This window comes from Thamnophis sirtalis, unplaced genomic scaffold, assembly GCF_051295495.1.
Source record: "Thamnophis sirtalis isolate CommonGarterSnake01/CBP01778 unplaced genomic scaffold, rThaSir2_p1.2 scaffold_2, whole genome shotgun sequence".
In the NCBI taxonomy this organism is placed as follows: Eukaryota; Metazoa; Chordata; class Lepidosauria; order Squamata; family Natricidae; genus Thamnophis; species Thamnophis sirtalis.
In genome coordinates this window covers 17,145,088-17,168,895 of record NW_028261382.1, presented here as the reverse complement: position 1 = coordinate 17,168,895, position 23,808 = coordinate 17,145,088, and the positions used below count along the sequence as shown (strand labels likewise).

General features: G+C 42.2%; 1 protein-coding gene across 1 annotated transcript; it reads right to left on the bottom strand.

Annotated features, from left to right (window-relative positions):
- UBAP1L (ubiquitin associated protein 1 like) lies at positions 1-23,641 on the bottom strand. Its single transcript, XM_087704356.1, has 6 exons — positions 23,496-23,641; positions 21,662-21,814; positions 16,899-17,684; positions 7,976-8,188; positions 2,277-2,378; positions 1-507 (listed from the first exon to the last, which is right to left on the bottom strand). The coding sequence occupies exons 2-6, from the start codon at positions 21,791-21,793 to the stop codon at positions 373-375; spliced, it is 1,368 nt and encodes a 455-aa protein (XP_087560482.1). The 5' UTR covers positions 21,794-21,814; positions 23,496-23,641; the 3' UTR covers positions 1-372.
- Positions 23,642-23,808: the final 167 nt, after the last annotated feature.

Sequence of the window (23,808 nt, the reverse complement as noted above, 5' to 3'; positions counted from 1 at the left end):
TTCCGGCTCTATTCTAATTGTTCCTTCCAGGAAAGATTACTACTGCACTTATCTGAATTTATTCCTTACTTTTTTTGTTGTTCTCGTTTTAAAATGTTATTAAAATGCTTGATAATAATAACAATAAACAAAGCCTTCAGGCACCATAGGAACCAACTCGAATCAAGTCATGTGTGCTGGCTTGTACATCACCATGTTTATCCAGGAGTGGTTGAATAACAAGGAGCTTTAAAAAGAAAAGATGAGAACAAATCACAAAGGTGAGCTTTCCGAAGGCTGATTAAAGAGATTCATAAGATAAAGGTTTGAGAGAGTACAATATTTACAGACTCATTTGGGGAAGGGAGGGGAGGGGGGGATGCTGGGCCGCTGTCATTGGCTTTGGGCCATGAGCTCCTCCAGGGCCCTGTCTCGGTGGTTTTCACACAGAAGGAGGACTTCTTTGATGTCAGCTTGTTGGAAGCCCATGTCGTTGAATTGGGCTAAGAGGCAGAGGAATTCTGAGGCCTGCAGTGGGAAGGAAGCACAGGAACCATGAGACTATTGTGGGCACACAGAGTGCCTTTCCACGAGTACTCTGAAACCCCCATAAGTAAAAAACTCGGCTTTATAAAATCATGAGGACTAGAGCCTTCAGGATTCTCAACAAGTCATTCATGCTAGCTTGTAAAGGTAAAGGTGTGTACTAGTTCCCAATTCTAGGGGGTGGTGCTCATCTCCAATTCAAAGCCGAAGAGCCAGCGCTGTCCGAAGACATCTCCGTGGTCATGTGCCCAGCATGACTAAATGCCGAAAGAGCATGGAACGCTGTTACCTTCCCACCAAAGGTGGTTCCTATTTTTCTACTCGCATTTTTTACGTGCTTTCGAACTGCTAGGTTGGCAGAAGCTGGGACAAGTAATGGGAGCTCACTCCGTTACGTGGCACTAGAGATTCAAACCGCCGAACTGGCAACCTTTCTGATCGACAAGCTCAGCATCTTAGCCACTGAGCCAGCACATCCCTTAATTGTTCTAACTATGAGGGAATTTCTCCTAATTACCAGGTAGAATCTACCTCTGACAAGCTTCAACCCATTTCTTCTTGTCCTGCCTTCAGGTGCTTTGGAGAATGCATCAACCCTACGTTCCCTATAATAGCACTTTATTTATTGGAAGATGGCTTTCATGTCACCCCTGAGCCTTCTCTTCAATAAGCTAAATATACCTAGTCCCCTTATCCATCCATCTTATGGTTTAGCCTCCAGACTCCTAATCATCTTTGTTGCTCTTCTCTGCACTTTTCCTAGGGTCTCAACATCCTTTTTGTATCAAGGTGACCAGCACTGGACACAGTATTCCAAGCATGGCTATCACTTATAGACTGACTCATCTCCACACTAGAGGAAAAAACAAGCTGGGACAAGTAACGGGAGCTCACTCCGTTACAGGGCGCTAGGGATTCGAACTGCCGACCTTTCTGATTGACAAGCTCAACGCCTTAGCCAATGAGTCAATGGTTCAATAATAAGGAGCTTTTTGGTAGTTGCCCTGTGGTACCTTCCGCACTTTGAAAAGTGTGGGCAACCGGGAGTCTGCAGAATGATGAAAAGAAGAAAGATAACAAAAACGGCCCTACCGGTAGATCTCCTCTCCAAGATTTTCTAAAATACTACCTTTAGATGCCTATGGAGATACTCAACTATCCAGGTCAGGATTGTCTCAAAGAAGCTTCTTTAGATCAGAAGAGCCAAAAGCCAAGTTGACTTTTTTTGGGGGGGGGGGGGGGTTGTTCTGTTAAATAAAAGCTTCTTTGGTTCTTCTGAGCCGAAGAAGCTTCTTGGATGAGAAGCAAAACATTTTCAAAGTTAAAAAAAAAAGACAAGAAAATCCAGTCGCCTTTGGGACTTAACTTTAGGTCTTCATAGAGTCTGACATTGAAAGCAACTCTCAAGCCTTTTGAAAACTAGCTAGAAAAACTGCTCTTTTGCCTTCCAACGTTGTGGCAAAAGGCCATTTCTTCTAAAAAAAAATTGATGTTGAAATTCTTCCCAAATGTAGTCAGGCTGATTTTCTTGTATGTTCTAAGTTGATTGTGTTTTGTTTTTCTTTTCTTGCTCTCCATATTAGTTTGTGTTAGTTTTTATGCTCTCTATCAACTGCTAATACCATTCGCACACACTAAAAAAAAACCCCACGCAGGTGGAGACAGCCATATTTTTTTTTCATTCATTTGACTGATAGCACATTGTAAGCAAAGGAATTTGGTCAACTTTTCAACCGAAGTTGGCCTCTCACCTTTTTCTCTGAGTTCTGGAACATTTCCATGGCTTCTATAACCTGGGCCTCATCGTAACCCTGTTTCAGAAGTCTGTCGCAGGCACTGAGATAACTGAGAAACTGTATGGGGAAAGCAGAAGAAATGAAAGTGCTGTTAATTCACCCAGAACGATTTTAGCAAAAAGGCATCGATCCACTTCCTAAACCATAGTTTAGGACCCAACCAACACATCCCCCCCCCCTTAACTTTGTAGAACCAATAATATGATCTGGAACCCGGGGATCAGTGGTGGGTTTCAAAAATTTTTCGAACTGACTATGTAGGTGTGGCCTCCTTTGTGGGAGTGGCTTGCTGGTCATGTGACCTGGTGGGAGTGGCTTGCCGGCCATGTGTTCTCTCTCTCTCTCCTTCCTTTTGTCTCTCTGTCCCTTTTTCCTTTTTTTCTTTCATCTCTCTCTCACTTTTTCTTTCTTTGTTTCTTTCTTTGTTTCTTTGTTTCTTTGTTTCTTTGTTTCTTTCTTTCTTTCTTTCTTTCTTTCTTTCTTCCTTCCTTCCTTCCTTTCTCTTTCTCTTTCTCTCTCTGTGTGAGTCTGTGTGTGTGCACGTGTGTGTGTGTGTCAGTGGTGGGTTTCAAAAAATTTGGGAACTTCTTCTGTAGGTGTGGCCTGCTTTCTGGGTCCACTGGTGGAACCTCTTCTAACCGGTTCGGTAGATTTGACGAACCAGTTCTACCGAACTGGTACGAACTGGTAGGAACCCACCTCTGCTGGGGATCAGCACTTGCAAAGGGCAGAGTGATCCATGCAAGCAGAACTAGTAATGGCAGCCTTCCTGTACAATAGCAAACAGAGCTGGAGGGGGAGATGAAGCTAAATGAGTCATCAGCCTAGAGTCCTTAAAGATAAAGAGAAAAGTTTCCCTTGCACATGCGTGCTAGTCGTTCCCGACTCTAGGGGGCGGTGCTCATTTCCATTTCAAAGCTGAAGAGCTAGGGCTCTCCCAAGATGTCCCCATTTTTCATGTGGCCAGCATGAGTAAAGGGCGAAGGCACACGTAACGCTGTTACCTTCCCACCAAAGGTAGTTCTTATTTTTTCTACTTGCATTTTTACGTGATTTTGAACTGCTACGTTGGCAGAAGCTGGGACAAGTAACGGGAGCTCACTCCATTACACGGCGCTAGGGACTCGAACTGCCGAACTGCCAACCTTTTCAGCATCTTAGCCACTGAGCCACCGCAGCCACTTACATATAGAGTCCTTACATTCCTAGAAATTATCTAAGTCCAACTCCTCTTGAATTCTGTTGACCCTTATCTTCTGAACTGCAACTTAACTATGCTCCTGATTCCTTGTGATTGACACTTCCCAACCCAAGTGATTATATTGGTTGCATGACGAGAATAATCATAGACTAACATATCTGGAGAAATACCGAGCTGACTAGTTGACCAAGCTTGAGAAGAAGGTAAAAGTTGACCATGATTGCAGTCATAGGAAGGAAGATTCCAGTTGAATGAGGAACAAACTTCCTGAGTAAAAAAGCAGTTGAAGCATTGAAGCATTGACCTGGAGAAATGATACGGTCTCCTTTTCTGCAGGCATATCTTTTAAGATTTGGATTCTTCCAATACACAGAATTTTCCTCCTTTGTTTCAATTACAATTTTCATAAAAACTCTTCTTTTTCCAGAAATCTGCCTCATGTCCAGCATCACTTCCCTTGGGATATTTTTTTATGAATACGAAATGAGAAAAGGGAGAACTAGATGTGCCATGCTGAGCTCGTCTTGAGAAAATGTGGGATAACTGCTTTCTCTGCAAAATAAATTCTCTTCTGCTGGTGCACATGAAATGCTTTGATTTTTTTTAATAAAAGGGAATTGTCTTTTTAGACTAACTCTAAAAAAGCGAGACTGCGTTCAAAGCCACCACTGTGGAGTAAGAAGAGTCCATCATGTGGCAATCAAGAATTTGGGGAGCACAGATGCAGAAACACCATTCAACCACTCTTTTCTAATGTCACTAACAATCACTTTCACATTTTAAAAATATTTCTGACTAGCTGATAACCTGGGTATTTTTTTATCCTAACCCTCCTTCCATGAATGTCGTCGCAATTTCTAATGTTGCATTTTCCCCCTTACCAGAGGGGGTCCCCTTGTGGAGTACCATGAAGCTGTTACCATGGCAACTCCACAGCGCTGTACAGTAGAAGCCATTTTAAGGCAGTACAGTAGAAACCATTTGAAGGCTCAACAATCTGTATCTTAACAGAACACCCCCTCCAGAGGGGTGCTAGGGCTGTCTTATCCCCATAGTATTTGTTTCCAGAGAGTAAGTAATATGTGTGCCAAATTTGGTTGAAATTGCTTGAGGCATTCCAGAGTTATGCTGGAGCATACATACACACAACCATTTATATATATTTAGATTAGTTCCTATGCAACAGTCTATATGTACTTTGGGATCATTGGTGCTCCATAAGCTTGGTGTCTTCCCTTGCAGATATTTTATTACCAAACTAGATAATATTGTCAGTACTAGAAGGGATTCAAATTTTCGGTCTATTCTAGCAGTGATATTACATAGTTTGGTAATTAAATGTCTGCAAAAAAAGCAGTCAAATTCAGATAGCACCAAAGACCCTACAATTCATCCCTGTGCTACTAATATCCTCTTCTATTGTATATAGAATGTATATAATGGATATAAAATACTTCTTTCCTGGAACATATTTTTTGGCCTTGAAGTCAGTGTGGACTGCTGCTATGGTTTTGTTGGCAATAATTTTGGGGGTGAGTTGCCCTTGGCTTCTTCCTAGGATTAAGAGAATAATTTAAAACAAGATTTAGAGCAAGACTTCATGCCTACGATTGCAACTGCCAACTAATAAATTTCTTTCTAGACTTCAAGATGTCATCAGTCTCTTTTGTCTTGTTTTAGCAGTAAAAAACCCCATGAAGTGCATTATATCTTTGAAATATTATATATCTTGAATGCAGGATATCTGAACCAGCAGAATCAGGATACACACAATTCATGGCTGGCAATGGAGAAACAATTTGTAAGCCTTGAATTTCTGAAGCAAAACTCCAGGATTTCACCATCGGGGTCGTGTACAGTAAACCTTTGGCCTTTGTGTAAAATTTTAACCGGGGGGGGGGGGGGGGGGGGAAAGGCTAAAGCAACCATAGGAAGAAGCTTGCAGAAGCTTTTAAAGTGGTGCAGTGGTATCACAAAAGCTGCAAGCTTTTCATACATCACAGGCTGTGCTCATCTGTCAAATTAATCTTCAGTTGTTGAATAAGCCATGTTTGGCAAGGTTCACCCACATAGACTAAGGTCTAAAATATGTCTACTGAAGTGTAAGGCATCTCAAGACCGGAACATTTGCTGATATAAATCTAATCACTGCTTCCTGTAATGCACAGGCAAACTCTTTACAGATTTTGTTCAGTTTTTCAGTGTAAAGATTTTGGACAAAGCTAAGGCTGCTTGTCTATGGAGAGTCTCAGTCCTTCAGGTCCTGGTTGTCCCAAAGGTGCTTTCTTCAAGAGGCAACTGGACCTTCTGGTTTTTTCTTGAAGATGTTTCGCTTCTCAGCTTCTTCAGCTCTGACTGAATGATGGGGAACAGATAGATTTATATTCCTTGCAGACAGCTGGTCAAATCTCCAGGTGACCTTAACCACTCTCTGAAACAATTTGAATGACCAGCTGTCTGCAAGGAGTATAAATCCTGCTATTTCCCACCATCTAATCAGAGCTGAAGAAGCTTCTTGGATGAGAAGCGAAACGTCTTCAAGGAAAGAAGGTCCAGTTACCTCTTGAAAAAGCACCGCTGGGACTAAGGCTGCCTGGCTGATTAGATGACTCTCCAGATCAAAGACAGCCTAACTCACCACCCCAAAGCCCCCTTCTGATATGCCTGAGAAACGGACTCTTGTAATGGAAAAGCCTAAAATTATTTTTGACTTTATTCTTGGAGATCTGACTGCATAGTTCTCCAGAGCATTTGAAATACCACAGCAGCCGTTCATCCCTTGGGAATCCGTGATTGGCCAGCAAAAGCCTCTGTCCTATTTTTAAAAAAACCAATTTTGGTGGAAACAGTACGTTCTTCCAGGTCTGACATGGGTACAGCTAGTGAAGGGACTCAGCAATAGGCCCCGAGACTCAACTCCACCCTCAGTCCCAAAATTGGTGGATAAGTCTGCAAGGAGGAAACGCACAAGTGTCTCATTTTGGGAATTGGGGATTAAAAATGGGCCTTAAACTCGAATGACTCTAGAGGGGGACAAACCTGGAGTTCAAATGGAAGCTAATACAAATAAAGAGTTTCCAGTTATGGACCATGGAAAATAAGTGATGTTGATATTGGAGAGGAATAATTATTTGAAGGCTGAAGAGAAATTTTAATACAGCCAAAGCGTACAACTGTTCAGTGAGCTTGGCTTTTCTCCGCTTAATTGCAATTTTGCTTTCATATTCGTTTTTCAATAAGAGGGATGGGTATCCTTTTGAGGGGCATGCAAAGGGTGATAAGGGTCAAAATGATTTGACATTGAACCATTTTCATTTTGTTGCATGGCAGCAGAAGGAAAAATGAAACAGTCAGTTCTACAGGCTTCCAGTTCTGGAAGCATGAAACTTCCAGAAATTTTACACTGGGTGAAATTTCTGGAAGTTGCTAATACAAATAATAAGCATAAATGTAAATCACGTAATCAAAACAATGACTTGGTGAAGGCAATATTTGGGGAAGCCGACCTTTGGATGCAGGCTTATTTGTAAGTTAGTATTTGCTTGTAAGTAAGCATTTATTTGTAAGGTGGCTCAGTGGATAAGATGCTGAGCTTGTCAATCAGAAAGGTTGGCAGTTCAGTGGTTCGAATCCCTAGCGCCACATAACAAAGTGAGCTCCCGTTACTTGTCCCAGCTTTGGTCAAACTAGCAGCTTAAAAGCAGGTAAAAAATGCAAGTAGAAAAATAGAAACCACCTTTGGTGGAAAGGGAACAGCGTTCCATGCGTTTTCGGCATTTAGTCATGCTGGCCACATGACCATGGAGACATCTTAGGACAGCGCTGGCTCTTTGGCTTTGAAACGGAGATGAGCACTGCTCCCTACAGTCAGGAACGACTAGCACATATGTGCAAGAGAAACCTTTACTTTTACCTTACTGAAGTATTTATTTGCAAATAAAAGCTGCTCCCTTGAATGAAAGATCATTGACAGTCTTCACTAAGGAGAAGAGCTAGCCCAATTTTCTAGAACTTGTTGGAAGCATCTTCCCCAGCTTTGAAGTGAGGCGGGGGGGGATTTGGCCCCATCTTATTTGGAGAGGGGAAATCCTCAAAACCCCAAATCCTCTGCAGATCTTCGTCGTTCTTTCTATTTTTGACAGAGAACTGGAAATGTTGTATGACCTTGGAGAGGATGTATCTTGCCTGGCACCAAGAAAGATGCCTCCTGTTTGGTAAGAGAACCAGTCCTAGCCAGTGGTGAAATTCAAGGTTTTTTACTAACGGTTCTCTGGCCGTGGCTTGGTGGGTGTGGCAGGGGAAGGATACTGTAAAATCCCCTTTCCCTTCCCACTCTGGGGCCAGCCAAAGGTGATATTTGCTGGTTCTCCAAACGACTCAAAATTTCTGCTACCAGTTCTCCAGAACCGGTCAGAACCTGCTGGATTTCACCCCGGTCCTAGCTCTGTCTGACCTGTCCCAAGCTTTGTCTCCCAGTCTTCTGCAGGGCAAGGATCGCTCGGCGGATCGGATAACCCAAGGCGACCATTGGCTCAATCAGTTCGCGTTCCTCTTGGCTCAGCACCGAGAGAAGATCGGAGGTGGAGTCCAGCAATGGAGCTCTGTGCAGAGTTAGGGGTTGCTGGGTCCCTGGTGGGGGTGGAAGGCAGGCGTACGGGCTGAGAGACTGGAAAATAAAATAAAAACAGAGCGTTTAACATCAGTGAACTTGGAGAAATTGTTATTAGCCATCTGTTCTTTCCTGAGATTTGGAATATGAGGACCCTTCCTCTGGAATATGTGCAGCCATTGTGGGTAAGCCAAGAAAGCGCTTTCAAGCCTCTTCTTGTCATGTTAAAATTAATTTAGCCCAGCCATAAAGCGAGCCAGGAAAATTCCCACAGTTAGGAACGATCTCTCTCCCCCCCCGCCCCCACAGCTATTAACATCCTGTTTTCATTTCTGTTTTTCTGAAGCTGATTCAGAACCATCCTGATTTGGACTAAAGATTATTATGTTTCCACGGAGATGACAAAGGCTGGTAAAACAATAATGAAGACAGGGAAGCTGCTGGGTCTTGAGAAATAAAACATGGACACTTTTTAAACTTAAAAACGATATCTTCATATCATTCAGAGACATGGTTGATGTAGTTTTGGGAAACTTTTCCCTTGGTGCAGTTTTCACACGGTGGTGAAGTCCTTCCTTGACTGTTTTTTCTAGTCATCATTCAAACTTTCTCTTTGGCTGTCTCTGGCTATGACAGTCAGGGTATATTATTTCCAGCAGTTCCCAGCAATATCTATATTTATATATATCAGAATTACTATTGCTGGGAACTGCTGGGAATAATATACCCTGACTATCATATATGTCAGGAATATAATCTAACGGTTGGGTTGGCAATATATAAATCATATAGCAATGCTGTACCTGTTTCTTTAAATCAGTGGTAGTCAACCTGGTCCCTACTGCCCACCAGTGCGCGTTCCAGCTTTCATGGTGGGCAGTAGGGGTTTTGTCCGATACTGAAGCACTTTCCTTTTTTTAAATTAAATGACTTTAAAAAAAAAATTCATAGCATTATTTAAAAACATTTACATTAGGTTTTCATAAAATCACCATTACTGTGGAGCCGGTGGGCGGTTAGAAAATTTTACTACTAACAGAGATATAAAAGTGGGCGGTAGCTATAAAAAGGTTGACTACCCCTGCTTTAAATCATACTGTAAAATGTGATTGGTTGCTGTTTTCCTCAATCGGCCATAAGAGGGAGCCAGAACGACTGTTAGTTCTCTGTTTGTTAAATGCTGGGTTGGTCTGACCTGAGTGTTTTAGAAGCTGGCTGTTAGAAGGTGCCGTGAGCTATTGTACGTTTTTCAACTGCTAGCAAACTTTGAGTACCAGACTGTTTGTATGATTATGGACTATGTTATTTGGATTATCCCTTAACTGAAAGACGTTGATGACTGATTGTCTTATCCATGTATGACTTGGACTGTTTGATGAACTCTGATACTTCTATTTCCACGAAAGTAAAAGCCTATTTAAACTGCAGTGTCTCTGTATGCTGGTTTGTGTGTTCTCCAACACAACTCTCACAACGCTTCTCTGAACGCACTCGCTCTCCCAACGGGGAGCTTACTTAACAATATATGTACTTCTCGAGGCAAGCTGTTAACAGAACAGCTCATTGTCAGAAAATTTCTCCTTACTTTAATGCAGTGGTGAGATTCAGCCAGTTCACACCTATTCGGGAGAACCGGTTGTTGGGAGGAAATCATTGCATTTTAACTATTTTAATTCCTCAAGATGCTCTGGCCCCCTGCCTGATTTGTAACTCTGGGTTGCAGGTCTTTCTAATCTAATGATTGGTGTTTAGGGCAGCTTTTTGCAAGCAAAGAGGCTTTTTGTATTTTTGTACAGGTACTCCTTGACTTACAACAGTTCACAGTGACCATTCAAAGTTACAATGGCACTGAACAAACTGACTTATGACTGTTTTTCACACTTACGGCCGTTGAGGTACCCCCACGGTCACGAGAGGCCAGGCGATGAGAAGCGCACCTCAACGTGAGTGATGTCGACTTGGCCACGCCCACCCAGTCACGTGACCACCCAGCCATGCCTACCCAGCTGGCCATTAGGGCCGAGAACCAGTTGTTAAATTATTTGAATCCCACCACTGCTTCTAGGTTGGGTCCCTCTTTAAAAAGCTCCCACCCACTAATTATTGCTTAATTGATTCCACCCATTAATCTAATTTCATCCAAGCTCTTTTTAGGAACCCTTCTCACATTCTCCTAAACCCCACCAAACTGACTTGGCCTGAGCCCAAAGAACAAATTCGGTCTCCATCGAATTGCATATGGCAAGGGTTATAAAACATGTGGGTAATATACTGTATTTTTGGGAGTATAAGTTGCACATTTCCCCCCCCCCCAAAAGAGGATGAAAATCTGGGTGCGTCTTATACACTGAATATAGCACTTTGGGCCTCCCAAAACTCCGCCCCCACGCATCCTGTTTTTTGCAAAAATGGACATGCAGAGGATTTGGGAGACCAGCAAAGTGCTCCTGGGAGCTGGAGAGGGCCAGAAACAGGCTGTTCCCCCCCCCCCAATTTGCCCCCCCCACCCCCAAGAGCACTTTACAAGCCTCCCAAAACCTATGCATGCCCTGTATTTTTTTTGCAAAAGGTGTTTTTTGCTTATTTGTGCCCCCCTCCCCTTTTCCCAGGAACACTTTGTAGGCCTCTCAAACTCTCTGCATGCCCCGTTTTTCCCCAAAAGGAGGCATGCAGAAGGATTGGGAGGACTGCAGAGTGCAAATTTACCTCTTCAAAATCTTGTTGCCTCTTATAGTCCGGTGCGTCTTATAGTCCGAAAAATATGGTAATAGAAAACTAATTTTGTATGGATACTTCTAAAAATATTTAAGAGGTGTTGCTGGAATTGTGATTGAGACATTGGAACATTAACTTATATGGCTGAATTTGTCTGATTATTGTTACATTTTGAGCTTAGATCCATAGGATCGATCTAAATACGAATTTAGATCGATCTTGGTTGGTTAAAGAATGGTGATGTTTTGCTTGTCTGTATCCCCAGCATTTGGAATCTATCAAGACATTGAGAAGTGTAGCTCTTTTATGCATGGGAGACAGCCAAAAATAATTATTATGCAACATCGGAAGGACAAATATGTACCTGAATTGCAACATGTTGACATGTGCGTTTGAGTTAGAGTACTTTGGTTTTCCTAGTTGCAATGGATGGTTGTGAAAGTTGGACTATAAGGAAGGCTGAGCGCCAAAGAATGGAGGCCTTTGAACTCTGGTGCTGGAGAAGACTCCTGCAAGTCCCTTGGACTGCAAGGCCATCCAACCGGTCAGTCCTAGAGGGCATCAACCCTGACTGCTGTTTAGAAGGTCAGATCCTGAAGAGGAAACTCAAATACTTTGGCCACTGAATGAGAAGAAAAAACTCACTGGAGAAGAGCCTAATGCTGGGAATGATGGAGGGCAAAAGAAGAAAGAGACGGAAGAGAATGAGTTGGCTGGATGGAGTCACCAAAGCAGCAGGCGTGAGCTTAAAAGGACTCCAGAGGATGGTAGAGGACAGGAAGGCCTGGAGGAACGTTGTCCATGGGGTTGCAATGGGTTGGACATGAATTTGCAACTAACAACAATAACTTTGATTTTGATGTGAAAAGGGGCAAGAAAGAGGAATAAGCAATTCAACCAATATCTAATAGTAATTTCATGAGATAAATTTCCAAGCTTTTCCTTCTTTCTGTCTATATGATCAGAGACACACATAGCCAAATGGATTTTCTTGATAACATATTTCAAATTTCTAACACACACTAGGGATAAAACCATAGGTGGGTTGCTCCTGGTTTGGCCTGGATTGGGTGATCCGGTAGTAGCTGTGGCGGGAGACTTCTGCATGCGCAGAAGTGCCAAGCATGCCCATAAGCGCACCCAAACTGGTAGTAAAAAAAATTGGCAAACCACCACTGGATAAAACAGTGGAAGAATTTCACAGAGGGTGACATTTGCAAAACAGTGTCCATCAAAGGAAGGCAAGCCAAGGATATTTCGCACAAATCAAACCTTAAAATGCAAACACTCTACAAGTGTTTAAATTCTCTCCCTCCGTTTCTCTCAAATTCATTGCATATATATTATTTACATTATAGGACTGAAACATTAATTCGTTTATGTTTATTTATAGGTTGTGTTATACTGGGCTTCAGCGGTTGCACCTCAAAGTGTACAGGACTCTTCTGTAAATCTTATGCAGCCTCACGTTCAAAGTAACAACAAGCAAGGCAGCCAAACACTCATCAAATAAAACCACATGAAACAAAACCTCGACAAAATGCAAAACAAAAACTTCTAAACGATGGGGCTTACAGAGAATTAAAACATTCCATTCCGCTCATTCTCCATGCTAAACTGATAAGAGTCCAAAAGAATTTCATCATATAGTTGGGCACACACACACGGGATGTTTATATTACCTTAAGTAACCCTAGTTTAACTCTTGCCTCCTTCTAACCATCCCACAGAGAAATAAAGCTATTTTCCTTGGGGATATTAAAGGTCATAATAATATGAGCAGAAACTTAGGAAACTAATTATGTCTAGTCCAACAAATGTCAGCCTGGCAATCATCTTTTGCATTGGGCCTTCAGGCCTGCCACACTTAATACTGTGGGAAAATGGGAGGGGGGATTATATGGAGTATGGGAGATACATAGTCATAAAAACATTCCTTTCTCAGAGAGTCAAGGACATCTTGCCTGCACATGGAGTGGTGTGACTGGGAGGCATCTCCAGTTGGGATGGTGCCTGATTGGACCACGTGATGGACATGTGGGTGCTGGGCAGGGACTTGGACTTTCGTTTGGGTGGGGAAAATCTGGAAGCTTTCAGATTCGGGTTTTCCCAGATGTGCCAATATGACATCTCTCATAAAATGGAACTTTGAGGAAACGCAAGCCTCGGAGTCTTTTTTCGTTGGGGGTGTTACTTGGAACCCTGACAACAAAGAGAAGGATGAGAGGTGATATCATAGTGAGCTTCCAATAGTTGAGAGTCTATCACAGAGAAGAGGGGGGATTGACTTATTCTCCAGAGCATCTGAGGGCAGGAGAAGGAGTATTGGGGTGGAGGGTGGCGATCATTGAAGAGAGATCCAACCTAGAACTAAGGAGAAATTTCCTGATAGTGAGAACAATTAATCAGTGGAAGTTGTGGGTGCTTTATCACTGGAGGCTTTCAAGAAGAGACTGGATAGCCATTTGTCTGGAATGGTATAGGTTAAGTCCGCCAAAGTTTCTTCCAATCATATTATTCTATGTTTCAACATAATGTTTAGCGTATACAGAGAGTTTTCAGTTGGGTGAAAGTCTCAAATGTTATACAGATGTTAAGGTGGATGGAGATAAAATGAAGACCATCTTAAGGCTATGAAGACCATTCCTATTTGATGTGATTCAGAGGTGGTATTCAGCAGGTTCTGACAGGTTCTGGTGAACCGGTAACAGAAATTTTGAGTGGTACGGAGAACCGGCAAATACTGCCTCTGACTGGCTCCACCCCATCTGTTTGCTGCCTCCTGAGTCCCAGCTGATTGGCTGGGTTTTCTTTTGTTGCCCTGAACAGGAGAACAGAGCTGAAAAGTAGGTTAGAGGGGTGGGGAGAGAATGAGGATTTTGCAGTATCCTTGCTCTGCCAAGCCCATCAAGCCATGCCCACCAAGCCATGCCCATCAAGAAACGACACGCCCACGGAACCGGTAGTAAAAAAAAATTGAATCCCACCACTGATATGTTGCATGAATTGTTTCCAGGCATAACTTAAGAATACATCTTGGATCTGGGTTGGAGGAACCGAGGGGGTAAGGACAAGTCAACAAGGAAAAGAAAGCAGTTGCTGAATCAGCTGTTGCTGAAAAAGTCATCAAAATGGCAAAGCCTCTTTGAAGCTTTGGAACTGATCTTGTTTGTGGAGTTTTGGAAATTGAGAAGGCTAAAGGGATAAAGATGACTCATCAGCAGCTTGTCCTGTGATATCAACTCCTCATTAATGGCTTAAAAGACAGGACGGAAAAGATGGAGAAACAATATTCCTCCCCTGGGGAAGATCCTTCTTGAATGATATTAATAGGGACTAGATAGGATACATTGCAAATTCTTGTCTTTTCCCATTATGTGATAATCAACCCACAATATGTGGCGATGAAGCATACAAAATGGAGCAGTCTGAATTTTATATTGAAGTGATTCCCTAGAGCCAGGTGTCCACAATCACCTGTGGTTCTCTCTTGGGATCTGATTTTAATGCATTTTCATTTATTTTAAATACAAAAAATAAAATAAAATAAATCACGTACCTGGAATGCTGGAGGGCAAGAGACCGCTCTCCAGCAACATTTGTACAGGCAGTCCTTGACTTTACGACCACCATTGAGCCCAAAATTTATGTTGCTAAGTGAGAAATTTGTGACGTGAGTTTTGTCCCATGTTCTGCCACAGTTGTTAACTGAATCCCTGCAGTTGTGAAGTTAGTCACACAGTTGTTCAGTGAATCTGGCTTCCCCACTGACTTTGCTTGTCGGAAGGTCGCAAAAGGGGATCATGTGACCCTGGGAACACTGCAGCTGTCATAAATGTGAGTCAGATGCCAAGCATCCGAATGTAAGTCATGTAATCCATGGGGGTAGGAGGCACCTTGGAGGTCTTCTAGTCCAACCCACTGCCCATGGTAGGAGACTCTATACCAGGGATGGCTAACCTTTTTCTAAAGGTGTGCCAAAACTGTGTGCATGTGTGCTATCGCGCATGCGCATGTGCCCACCCACTTGCGCAATCAACCCCCACACGCGCATGAATGAGCGACCCCCATGTGTGGAGGGAATTTTCACCCTCCCCAGGCTCGGGAGGCTTTCCTGAAGCCTGGGGAGGGCAAAAACAGCCCCCGGATCCTACAGGGGCCAGGGAAGGCCATTTTCGCCCTCCCTAGGCTTCAGGAAAGGCCCCGAAGCATGTGGAAGGTAAAAAACAGGCCCAACAGGCCAACCGGAAGTTCGGAAACGAACTTCCAGTTGACCCATTGAGCCTGTTTTTCATCCTCTCTGGGCTCCAGAGATTTTCTTGAAGTCTGGGAAGGGCAAAAACAGCCTCCACCGGCCCTCTGGAAGGCCAAATATCAGCCGGCCGGTGTGCGCACACACGGTGGAGCTGAGGGCTGCCAATGGCTGCCGTGTCAGCAAATATGGCTCCGCATGCCACAGGTTCACCATGAAAGCCTTATACCATTCTGGACAAGTGACTACCCAGTCTCTTCTTAAAAACCTCCTGTGATGGAGCACCCACCCCTTCTGGGGAAAAGGAACCGCTGGGATTTGAACCCCGATCTCCTAGACCAAGGGCAACAATGTAACCGCAAAGTTATCCAGCCACTCACCCCTTTTAAACAAATGCCATAAAAATGGTAGATGGTGCTTTATTAGGAATGTGCCATCAGCTCAAAAAAAACAAGGCAGTGTTACACCTGGGCTATTTTAAGAGCTCGAAGAAATGGTAGAGAGCAACTTCACTGGTTCGTTTTTGCTAAATGGGTATTTTGTGACCAGGCAAACACAGTGTAAGGTTGAAATGCTCTAGCTGCCCACTGGCCTACAAAGGCTGCCCCTCTCTGCTTTTACGCTACCACCCAAGTCAGTCCAATTCAACCCCTTTTTCATACAATACTCAGTTTCCATATCAGGCTAAGGCAGTAAACTAGAGATCTCCAGACACTTAATCCTTACTCAGCTCTTGGCTAGACTTTTCAGAAAGCGTCCATAGATCATTAAAAAAAAATATTATATCGCAGAGAAGAACAAAGCCATAACCCAGGGGCTGACAGCCCATATCAGTGCAAAGAGAGCAGAATTTTCATATGTCTATCCTGCAGCTTTTAAGTTTCTTCCCCCTGTGCTGCCAAGTTCATGGGTTATTTTGGTGTCTCCCTTGGGCGTTTGTTAAGCGACTTAGTGGCTAAGATGCTGAGCTTGTCGATCAGAAAGATCAGCAGTTTGGAATCTCTAGTGATGTATAAGCTCCCGTTACTTGTCCCAGGTTCTGCCAACCTAGCAGTTCGAAAGCACGTAAAATGTGAATAGAAAAATAGGAACCACCTTTGGTGGGAAGGAGTTCCATGCGCCTTTGCTGTTTAGTCATGCCGGCCACATGACCACGGAGACGTCTTCAGACAGCGCTGGTTCTTCGACTTTGAAACAGAGATGAGCACCGCCCCCTAGAGTCGAGAACAACTAGCCCAGATGTGCGAGGGAAGCTGGCATGACTAAACACCGTAGGCGCACGGAACGCTGTTCTCTTCCCACCAAAGGTGGTCCCTATTTTTCTACTTGCATTTTTTACGTGCTTTCGAACTGCTAGGTTGGCAGAAGCAAGCTCAGCGTCTTAGCCACTGAGCCACCGCATCCCTTGCTAGGTATACGTAATATAAAATTAAAAACCTGACCCCAAAAAAGAAGTTGTAGGCGCTCCATTGTAGGAGGTTTTTAAAAAGAGACTGGACAGTCACTTGTCTGAAATGGTATAGGGCAGTGTTTCTCAACCTTGGCAACTTGAAGATGTCTGAACTTCAACTTCCAGAATTCCCTGGCTGGGGAATTCTGGGAGTTGAAGTCCAGACATCTTCAAGTTGCCAAGGTTGAGAAACACTGGTATAGGGTAATGGTATTTCCTGCTTGAACAGGGGGCTGGACTAGAAGACCTCCAAAGTTCTGATGTTTGGCTTCCAGATCCTGTGATTTTATAACCATGAGTCAGAAAAAAGGGAGAAACAAAAAAGAAAGAAAGAAAAGATTGTTACTTACTGCCACTGTAGGTTTATGGTGTTGGATGGGTCGGACAAGCTCTGCCGAATGAATCTGACTTGGCTTACAACAGGAAGTAGGTGGTGGAGAGGGGATTAAAGTTTGTGTTAAGCCAGGAGGGGAACCGACATCGAATCTGAAGTTCCTGTTGCTTCTGGAGTGGTGATGGAGGGAGAAAGCCTTAGAAACCAAGGTGGAGTCCGTGGTGGTTCGGTTTGAGGGATGCATGACGGCCAACAGCTTCTTCTTGGCGCCTTGCAACTCATTCTTCACATTGTTGAAAAAATACGTGGATTGCCTCTGCTTGCCCAAAAGGGACCTTGGGCAACTGCTTTCTGACGCAGCAGTTAGATGCCCTGGAGAAGTCTTCGGCCTGCTTTGGGGAAGGTCAAAAAGCTGTGGTAGAGCACTAGGCATTGGCGCTAAAGGCTCTTCACTGTCATGTTCTTCAGAGGTGGCTGAGGAAGACTCCTTGTCTTCTGAACCTTCCTGCTCCTGAGGACACTGGTCTAAGTCCTCCCTTGTCGTCTTCTCTCGGCTACCAGGGCATCGGAGGCTCTCAGACCTGGTGCCCAGATTCATACAGCTTTGGAGACGTGACATTTCTTTGGTTTTGCAACTTGTTGCCTTGTGGCTATTGGCCACGTTTTCCTTGGAGTCCACCAACAGAAGCCAACAAGGAGGGGCTGTGGGATACGTACTAGTGGTCCTGTTAAACCAGGGAATCTCTTGCCTTGAGGCTGAGTCGATCCAGTAAAGGACCTTTTTCTCTAGTGAAAAATCAGGCTGTTGAAAGGCAAGATGATGAAACATTAGCATCTTCCCAGCCAAGCTAAACACGTAGAGAAGATGAGACAGAATATGTGATGTCATTCCAATATCCAATGTTACAACATCTGGAGCTTCTCTTTCCTTGAGCCAGATCCCAAACTATCTTTGCCCATCAAACCCCTTGGTTTCATCTTGAAAATATGATTTTGATATAAACAAAACCAAAACAAAACCCCCAACCTTAAAGGAACCATTTTAACTGAGACCAAATTGTACCTTAAATTCTACTATCAATAGTAATTGTCTTGGGATGCTTACAAGTACAGGGAGTCCTCCACATACGACCACAAGTGAGCCCAAAATTTCCATCGCTTAGTGAGACGTTTGTTAAGTGACTTTTGCCCCCAATTTATGATCTTTCTTGCCACAGTTGTTAAGTGAATCACTGCAGTTGATAAGTTAGTAACACGGTTGTTAAGTGAATCAGGCTTCCCCGCTGACTTTGCTTGCCAGGAGGTTACAAAAAGGGATCACATGATCCTGGGATACTGCAGCTGTCATAAATATCAGACTCAGTTGCCAAGCACCTGAAGTTTGATCATGTGACCATAGGGATCCTACAAGGATCGTACGTGTGAAAACCGGTCCTAACTTACACACTATTGTAAATCTGAATGGTCAGTGCAATGAAGTGCTGTTCATTTACCTTTAGTTGAGCAATATCTTTAGATGAGGTTGGTTTTAATTCATCCAATATCTTAAATTCTCTTGGCAGATTAGAATGTTGCCAAAAATATTAAAACTTTCTAAAAATATTACTGTGTTTTCCCAAAAATAAGACAGGGTCTTATTTTCCTTTGGCCACCAAAATAAGCGCTTGGCCTTATTTTCGGGAAGGTCTTATTATTTTTGAGGTACAGGAGGCAGTGAGCGTGGTCATCTCATGGCTGCTGCTGTGCTGCAATATTTTCGGGAGAGAGCTTATTTTAGCACATGTGCTCAAAAGCACGATTGAGCTTATTATCCCAGGAGATCTTATTTTCCGGGAAACAGGGTTAAAATTAACAAAAACAACAGTAAAACAATGTAACTAGTAAATAGTGCACCAAACAAAAATTATAAATCCATCACTTCAATGTAGAGATATCCAAAATCAATCTGAAAATTATTCTATCTGTATGCATATTTCTTGAGTAGGCAGGGATCCGAGGAAATAATGAATGTTGAACTGCAGGTATGATTCCATCAGAGGTGGGTTCCTACCAGTTCGCACCTATTCGGTAGAACCGGTTCGTCAAATCTACCGAACCGGTTAGAAGAGTTTCCACCAGTGGACCCGGAAAGCAAGTCACACCTACAGAAGAGGTTCCAAAAATTTTTGAAACCCACCACTGCCATACACACACACACACACACACACACACACACACACACACACACAGAGAGAGAGAGAGAGAGAGAGAGAGAGAGAGAGAGAAAGAGAAAGAAAGAAAGAAAAAAGAAAGAAAGAAAAAAGAGAAAGAAAGAAAAAAGAAAGAAAAAGAGTGAGAGAGAGATGAAATAAAAAAGAAAAAAGGGACAGAGAGACAAAAGGAAGGAAAGAGAGAGAGAGAGAGAGAGAGAGAAAGAAAACACATGGCCAGCAAGCCACTCCCACCAGGTCACATGGCCGGCAAGCCACTCCCACAAAGGAGGCCAAACCCACAGAGTAGGTTTCAAATATTTTTGGAACTGGATTCCATCTAAGACAAACTTAAGCCAATGATTGTAAACAGATCATAACCAAATTTAAAGTGGACTAAATTAAATTCTGCTAGCGAAAAGCCAATACTGTAGATATGAAAAACCAAAACACTAACACAGGATCATACTGACACTTCATTTTTATGATAATAAATAAACCTGATTCATTTAGAAACCTGAGTCAGCTTTCCCCCATCATTGTAAAGCTCCCAGAATTTGAATATTAATGCAGCTATATCATTTTTTCCCTTCCAACTTTACTCAACCTTCTTTCAAAAAAGGTGACTTTTTCTTCGGGAAAGCTTTGTATAGTAAATTAGATTAATAAGTGTTCCAGCTGTTATCACTGAATTTTAACCACATTGGTTTCTTCTTTGTATTGTTTAGTCAAATTACCCAAAACACCAGTTCTTTCCCTATTTTGTGCATATACAGATTTGAGTGTTTTAAATAGGAAGCCTCAGAAATCTAAGCAGATGCGTACACAAAGTGGCATAAGAAGTTCTGAAAATTTACGCTGCTGTATAATAGCAAAAAAGGATGTTTAGATGATTTCTGAAGAAGTTCTTATTCCAAAAATGCAATGATGCTCCCTGCTGGTGGGAATGCTCTGAATACCCAACACAATAAGAAAAAGAAAAATATTGAAATGTCCAAGCCCAAACTTCTAAGTTACTGAAGATTGTCTCTATATAGGAGCCTTGGGGTGGCAGTGGTTAGGATGCAATATTGCAGGCTAACTCTGCCAACTGCCAGCAGTTTGATTCTGATCGGCTCAAGGTTGACCCATCCTTCCAAGGTCAGTAAAATGAGGAGCCAGATTCTTGGGGGCAAGATGCTGACTCTGTAAACTACTTAGAGAGGGCTGTAAAGCACTAGTGCAGTGTTTCTCCACCTTGACAACTTGAAGTCCTATGGACTTCAACTCCCAGAATCCCCCAGCCAGCATAGCTGGCTGGGGAATTCTGAGAGTTGAAGTCCACAGGACTTCAGTTGTCAAGGTTGAGAAACACTGCACTAGGAAGTGGTATGTAAATCTATGTGCTAAGTGCTATTGCTAAAGGTAGCCCTCAACTTACAACAATTTAGTGACTGTTCAAACTTAGAACTGGACTGAAAAAAGTGACTTATGACTACTTTCACATTTACAATCCATGGTATTGTGATCAAAATTTGGTTGCTTGGCAACTGGCTCATATTTATGATAGTGTCTGTCCTGGGGTTAGGTGATCCTCTTTTGCAATCTTCTGACAAGCAAAGTCAATGGAGGATAGCAATAGCAATAGCAGTAGACTTATATACCGCTTCATAGGCCTTTCAGGCCTCTCTAAGCGGTTTACAGAGAGTCAGCATATTGCCCCCAACAATCTGGGTCCTCATTTTACCCACCTCGGAAGGATGGAAGGCTGAGTCAACCCTGAGCCGGTGAGATTTGAACCGCTGAACTGCTGATCTAGCAGTAGCCTGCAGTGCTGCATTTAACCACTGCGCCACCTTGGCTCAGCCAGCTTCATTTCACAATCATGTTATTATGCTAACAACTGCTTTTATTCACTTAATAAATACGGCAAGAAATGTCAGAAAATGAGGCAAACAACTGTCACTTAACAACTGTCTTCTTAGCAACAGGTATTTGGGGCTCAGTTATGGTCATAAGTCAAGGTTTACCTGTACTGTGTCAGAAATCTTTTGAGAATAACTGTAGGCTAGGATGTGTGGATGGACGGACAGACAAATAGCATTTTATTTTGAAACTGCTATAGGGATTGTTATAGAAATATACTTCAAAATTATCAGGAGACAGTTAATTATTTGCAGATGGATTTGCATGTGTAATAGAGAAAAACCAAAAAAAACGTACTGCATTGATAATGATCTAGCAATTGCATTTTTAGGATTAGCTGAAATACAATATTTCTGCTGTGAATAACACTTGGTTTGCAGAGATTTGTATCCAATTCCCCTCTGGCAATTCAGTTCTGTTTTCTTGATTTTAAGGCAAGCCAATACCAACTAGCTTTTTCAAACCCACAAACTAGGATTCAAGCTTGTTTTGCAAATTACAGAGAGAATCCAGACACTCACTGAGATGACCACTTTTAGCTAGTACAGCAAAAAAAAAATTGTTTGTAAAAATGGTGAATATTTGCAGCTCGGGTGTAGGATGAGGGTAAAGGTTCCTTCTTTGAGCTTATAGGTGGCCCATCAATGTAGTAATTAAAAGGTATTACAGCAATTCATCCATTTACCATTGTGCACGTTAAGACCTCTGCAGACTCGGGCAGTTCAATTTCCATCTGGCCGGCAAAGTTGGTGTCTCCCACAGGATCGTCCACAAAGCTTATGGTCACTCTGAAAGGTACACCTTCCAAGTAGCTCATTACGTCCCCAACTATGTTATTCTAATAAAAAGAAACCAAAAGACTTAAGACCCCGTTTAATTGCTACTGGCTATTTCAAAGGACTTATTGCCAGATGTCTAATGCAGAGATTAAATCACTTGGTGCTAACATGGAAGCCAGCTTTAATGTGCTGCACGTATATTTTTGTTAACTCGTTCCACAAGCGGCACTGTTGCGTTTCCAGAACATTAGCCATGTGTTGCTCTAACACAAAAGACTTATTAAGCCAAGTGTCATGGGAAGGTGAGGGACTGAACAAACTAAGCAGGAAGTGATGAATCACGTTCTTATTTTGCCCTGTCTTAAGAGTCAGCTAAGGGAGGACAGCCACCATCAATCTACTTGCTTTGGCCAGGAGTTTAACTGTTTAACTATAAATTTCAATTTAGTAGTGATTATATATATAATTACTGCTTCCCATCAGAAATATGGGACTGAAATTACAAGTACGACTGCATTACAGATCATATATTACTTATGTTTCTACATTCTCGATTTTGTTTGTGCAAAAGTTGGAAAAAGAAGATGTGTACAAGCTCCTTCCCATCTGCAACTTATCTGTATTTGTTAACAAGTCAAAATTAGACATTCCTAAATTCTAGGCTCCTGGCATGGTATACTATTTCACAGTAGAGAAGCTAGTGTGCCACACTCTGCAGTCACTTCTGCGACACAAGAAGAAACTAAGACAAAGAAACCTGTTCTTCTTAAGTCCAGAGAACTCCATATGTTGATCTAACTCAGGTATACATAGCACATAAAATCTGTTTTGAGTTTATCAACTGTTATCTTAAGGAACCTTTAGGCATTAAAATCAGTTAAGATAATTAATGACTTCAGATGGAAGTTATAGAAGATTCGAGGCAAGGAAACAAAATTGTCGATTTCCAGAAATCTGTTTCCATGTATCTATTAAATATTGTAATTGTTTTACAATTTACAACTTTCCTTTGTAAAACATTTAACAGGTAGCATTTTCACCTCTTATCTATAAAGCAACATAGAATAGAATTCATCATATTTCCTCCCAATTCAGCACCACAGTTCCCGTAACACCTAACAAGACCGATGTGAAAGGCATCAAGTTAAGAAAAAACTGCCCCAGTCATTTTAACAGCTGAATATGAATAGATTTAAAAGTGTCAGTTAAAATGATGAAGGCAATACAATCCTTTTATTGTGCCAGTTTGAATTAAGGATAGAAGATAAAAATCTGAATTAGCAATTCCTAGATGGAAAAAGATAATAGATTTCATGAACTCTCTAGTACTTGATCCCAGAATAGATCACAACTAGAATATTAGACATGTAATATTTATCTCTGGTTGCAATTTAAAATGCCAACTTTAAGTGCTATTAATTTTAAAAAATATTATTTTAAAAAAAAAATAAAGACTATACAAGCAAAAGGAGCAAAATATTAGAGAGAAATGTATTAAATGGAAAAAGGAATTACTAAGAGTGTGAATTTAGTACTCAGTACATGAACTATTGATTAAAAAAACAAGTACATTCAATTATTTTGTAAGGATTGGAATCCCCGAGCTAAAAAAAGAAATGTTAGATTTATATTTCTGTCTGCATACAAGAAACCCACCTATGAACTCCTACCTATTTCTACAGTTTAACATTCAACTCTCCAGATTACACACATTTATTTCTTAGGTAAAGGAAAACTCACCTTAGCAAGGAATTAGAAAGGCATTTGCCATTGGAAGACAAAGGCGACTTGCTGGAAATCACCTCCACTGTTGCAGAGGGGCCCTGGCCAAGCCTAATGATTAGAGCTGCTTGAGTAAGCGCTTGTCGTCAGGTTTTCCAATGGGGTAAGCAGCCTAATCAGCTCTAGAATCCATATATAGGTCACTGTGCCCAGTGAAAACATATAATCAGGACTGTCTCAATTGAAAATGTCTGGAAACAAGAAGATGCTTTTTGGGTATTTGTGTGTGTGTGTGTGATTCAATAATAATATGAAGTAAAATATGCAACAA

Excerpts from the sequence above, each read along its gene's own strand:
- UBAP1L (XM_087704356.1), bottom strand. The coding sequence starts at position 21,793 with ATGAGCTACTTGGAAGGTGTACCTTTCAGAGTGACCATAAGCTTTGTG. Across the intron at positions 2,379-7,975 it reads GGAGACAAAGCTTGGGACAG|TTTCTCAGTTATCTCAGTGC; the intron begins GTCAGACAGAGC and ends TTCCCCATACAG. Across the intron at positions 508-2,276 it reads TCCAGAACTCAGAGAAAAAG|GCCTCAGAATTCCTCTGCCT; the intron begins GTGAGAGGCCAA and ends TTCCCACTGCAG.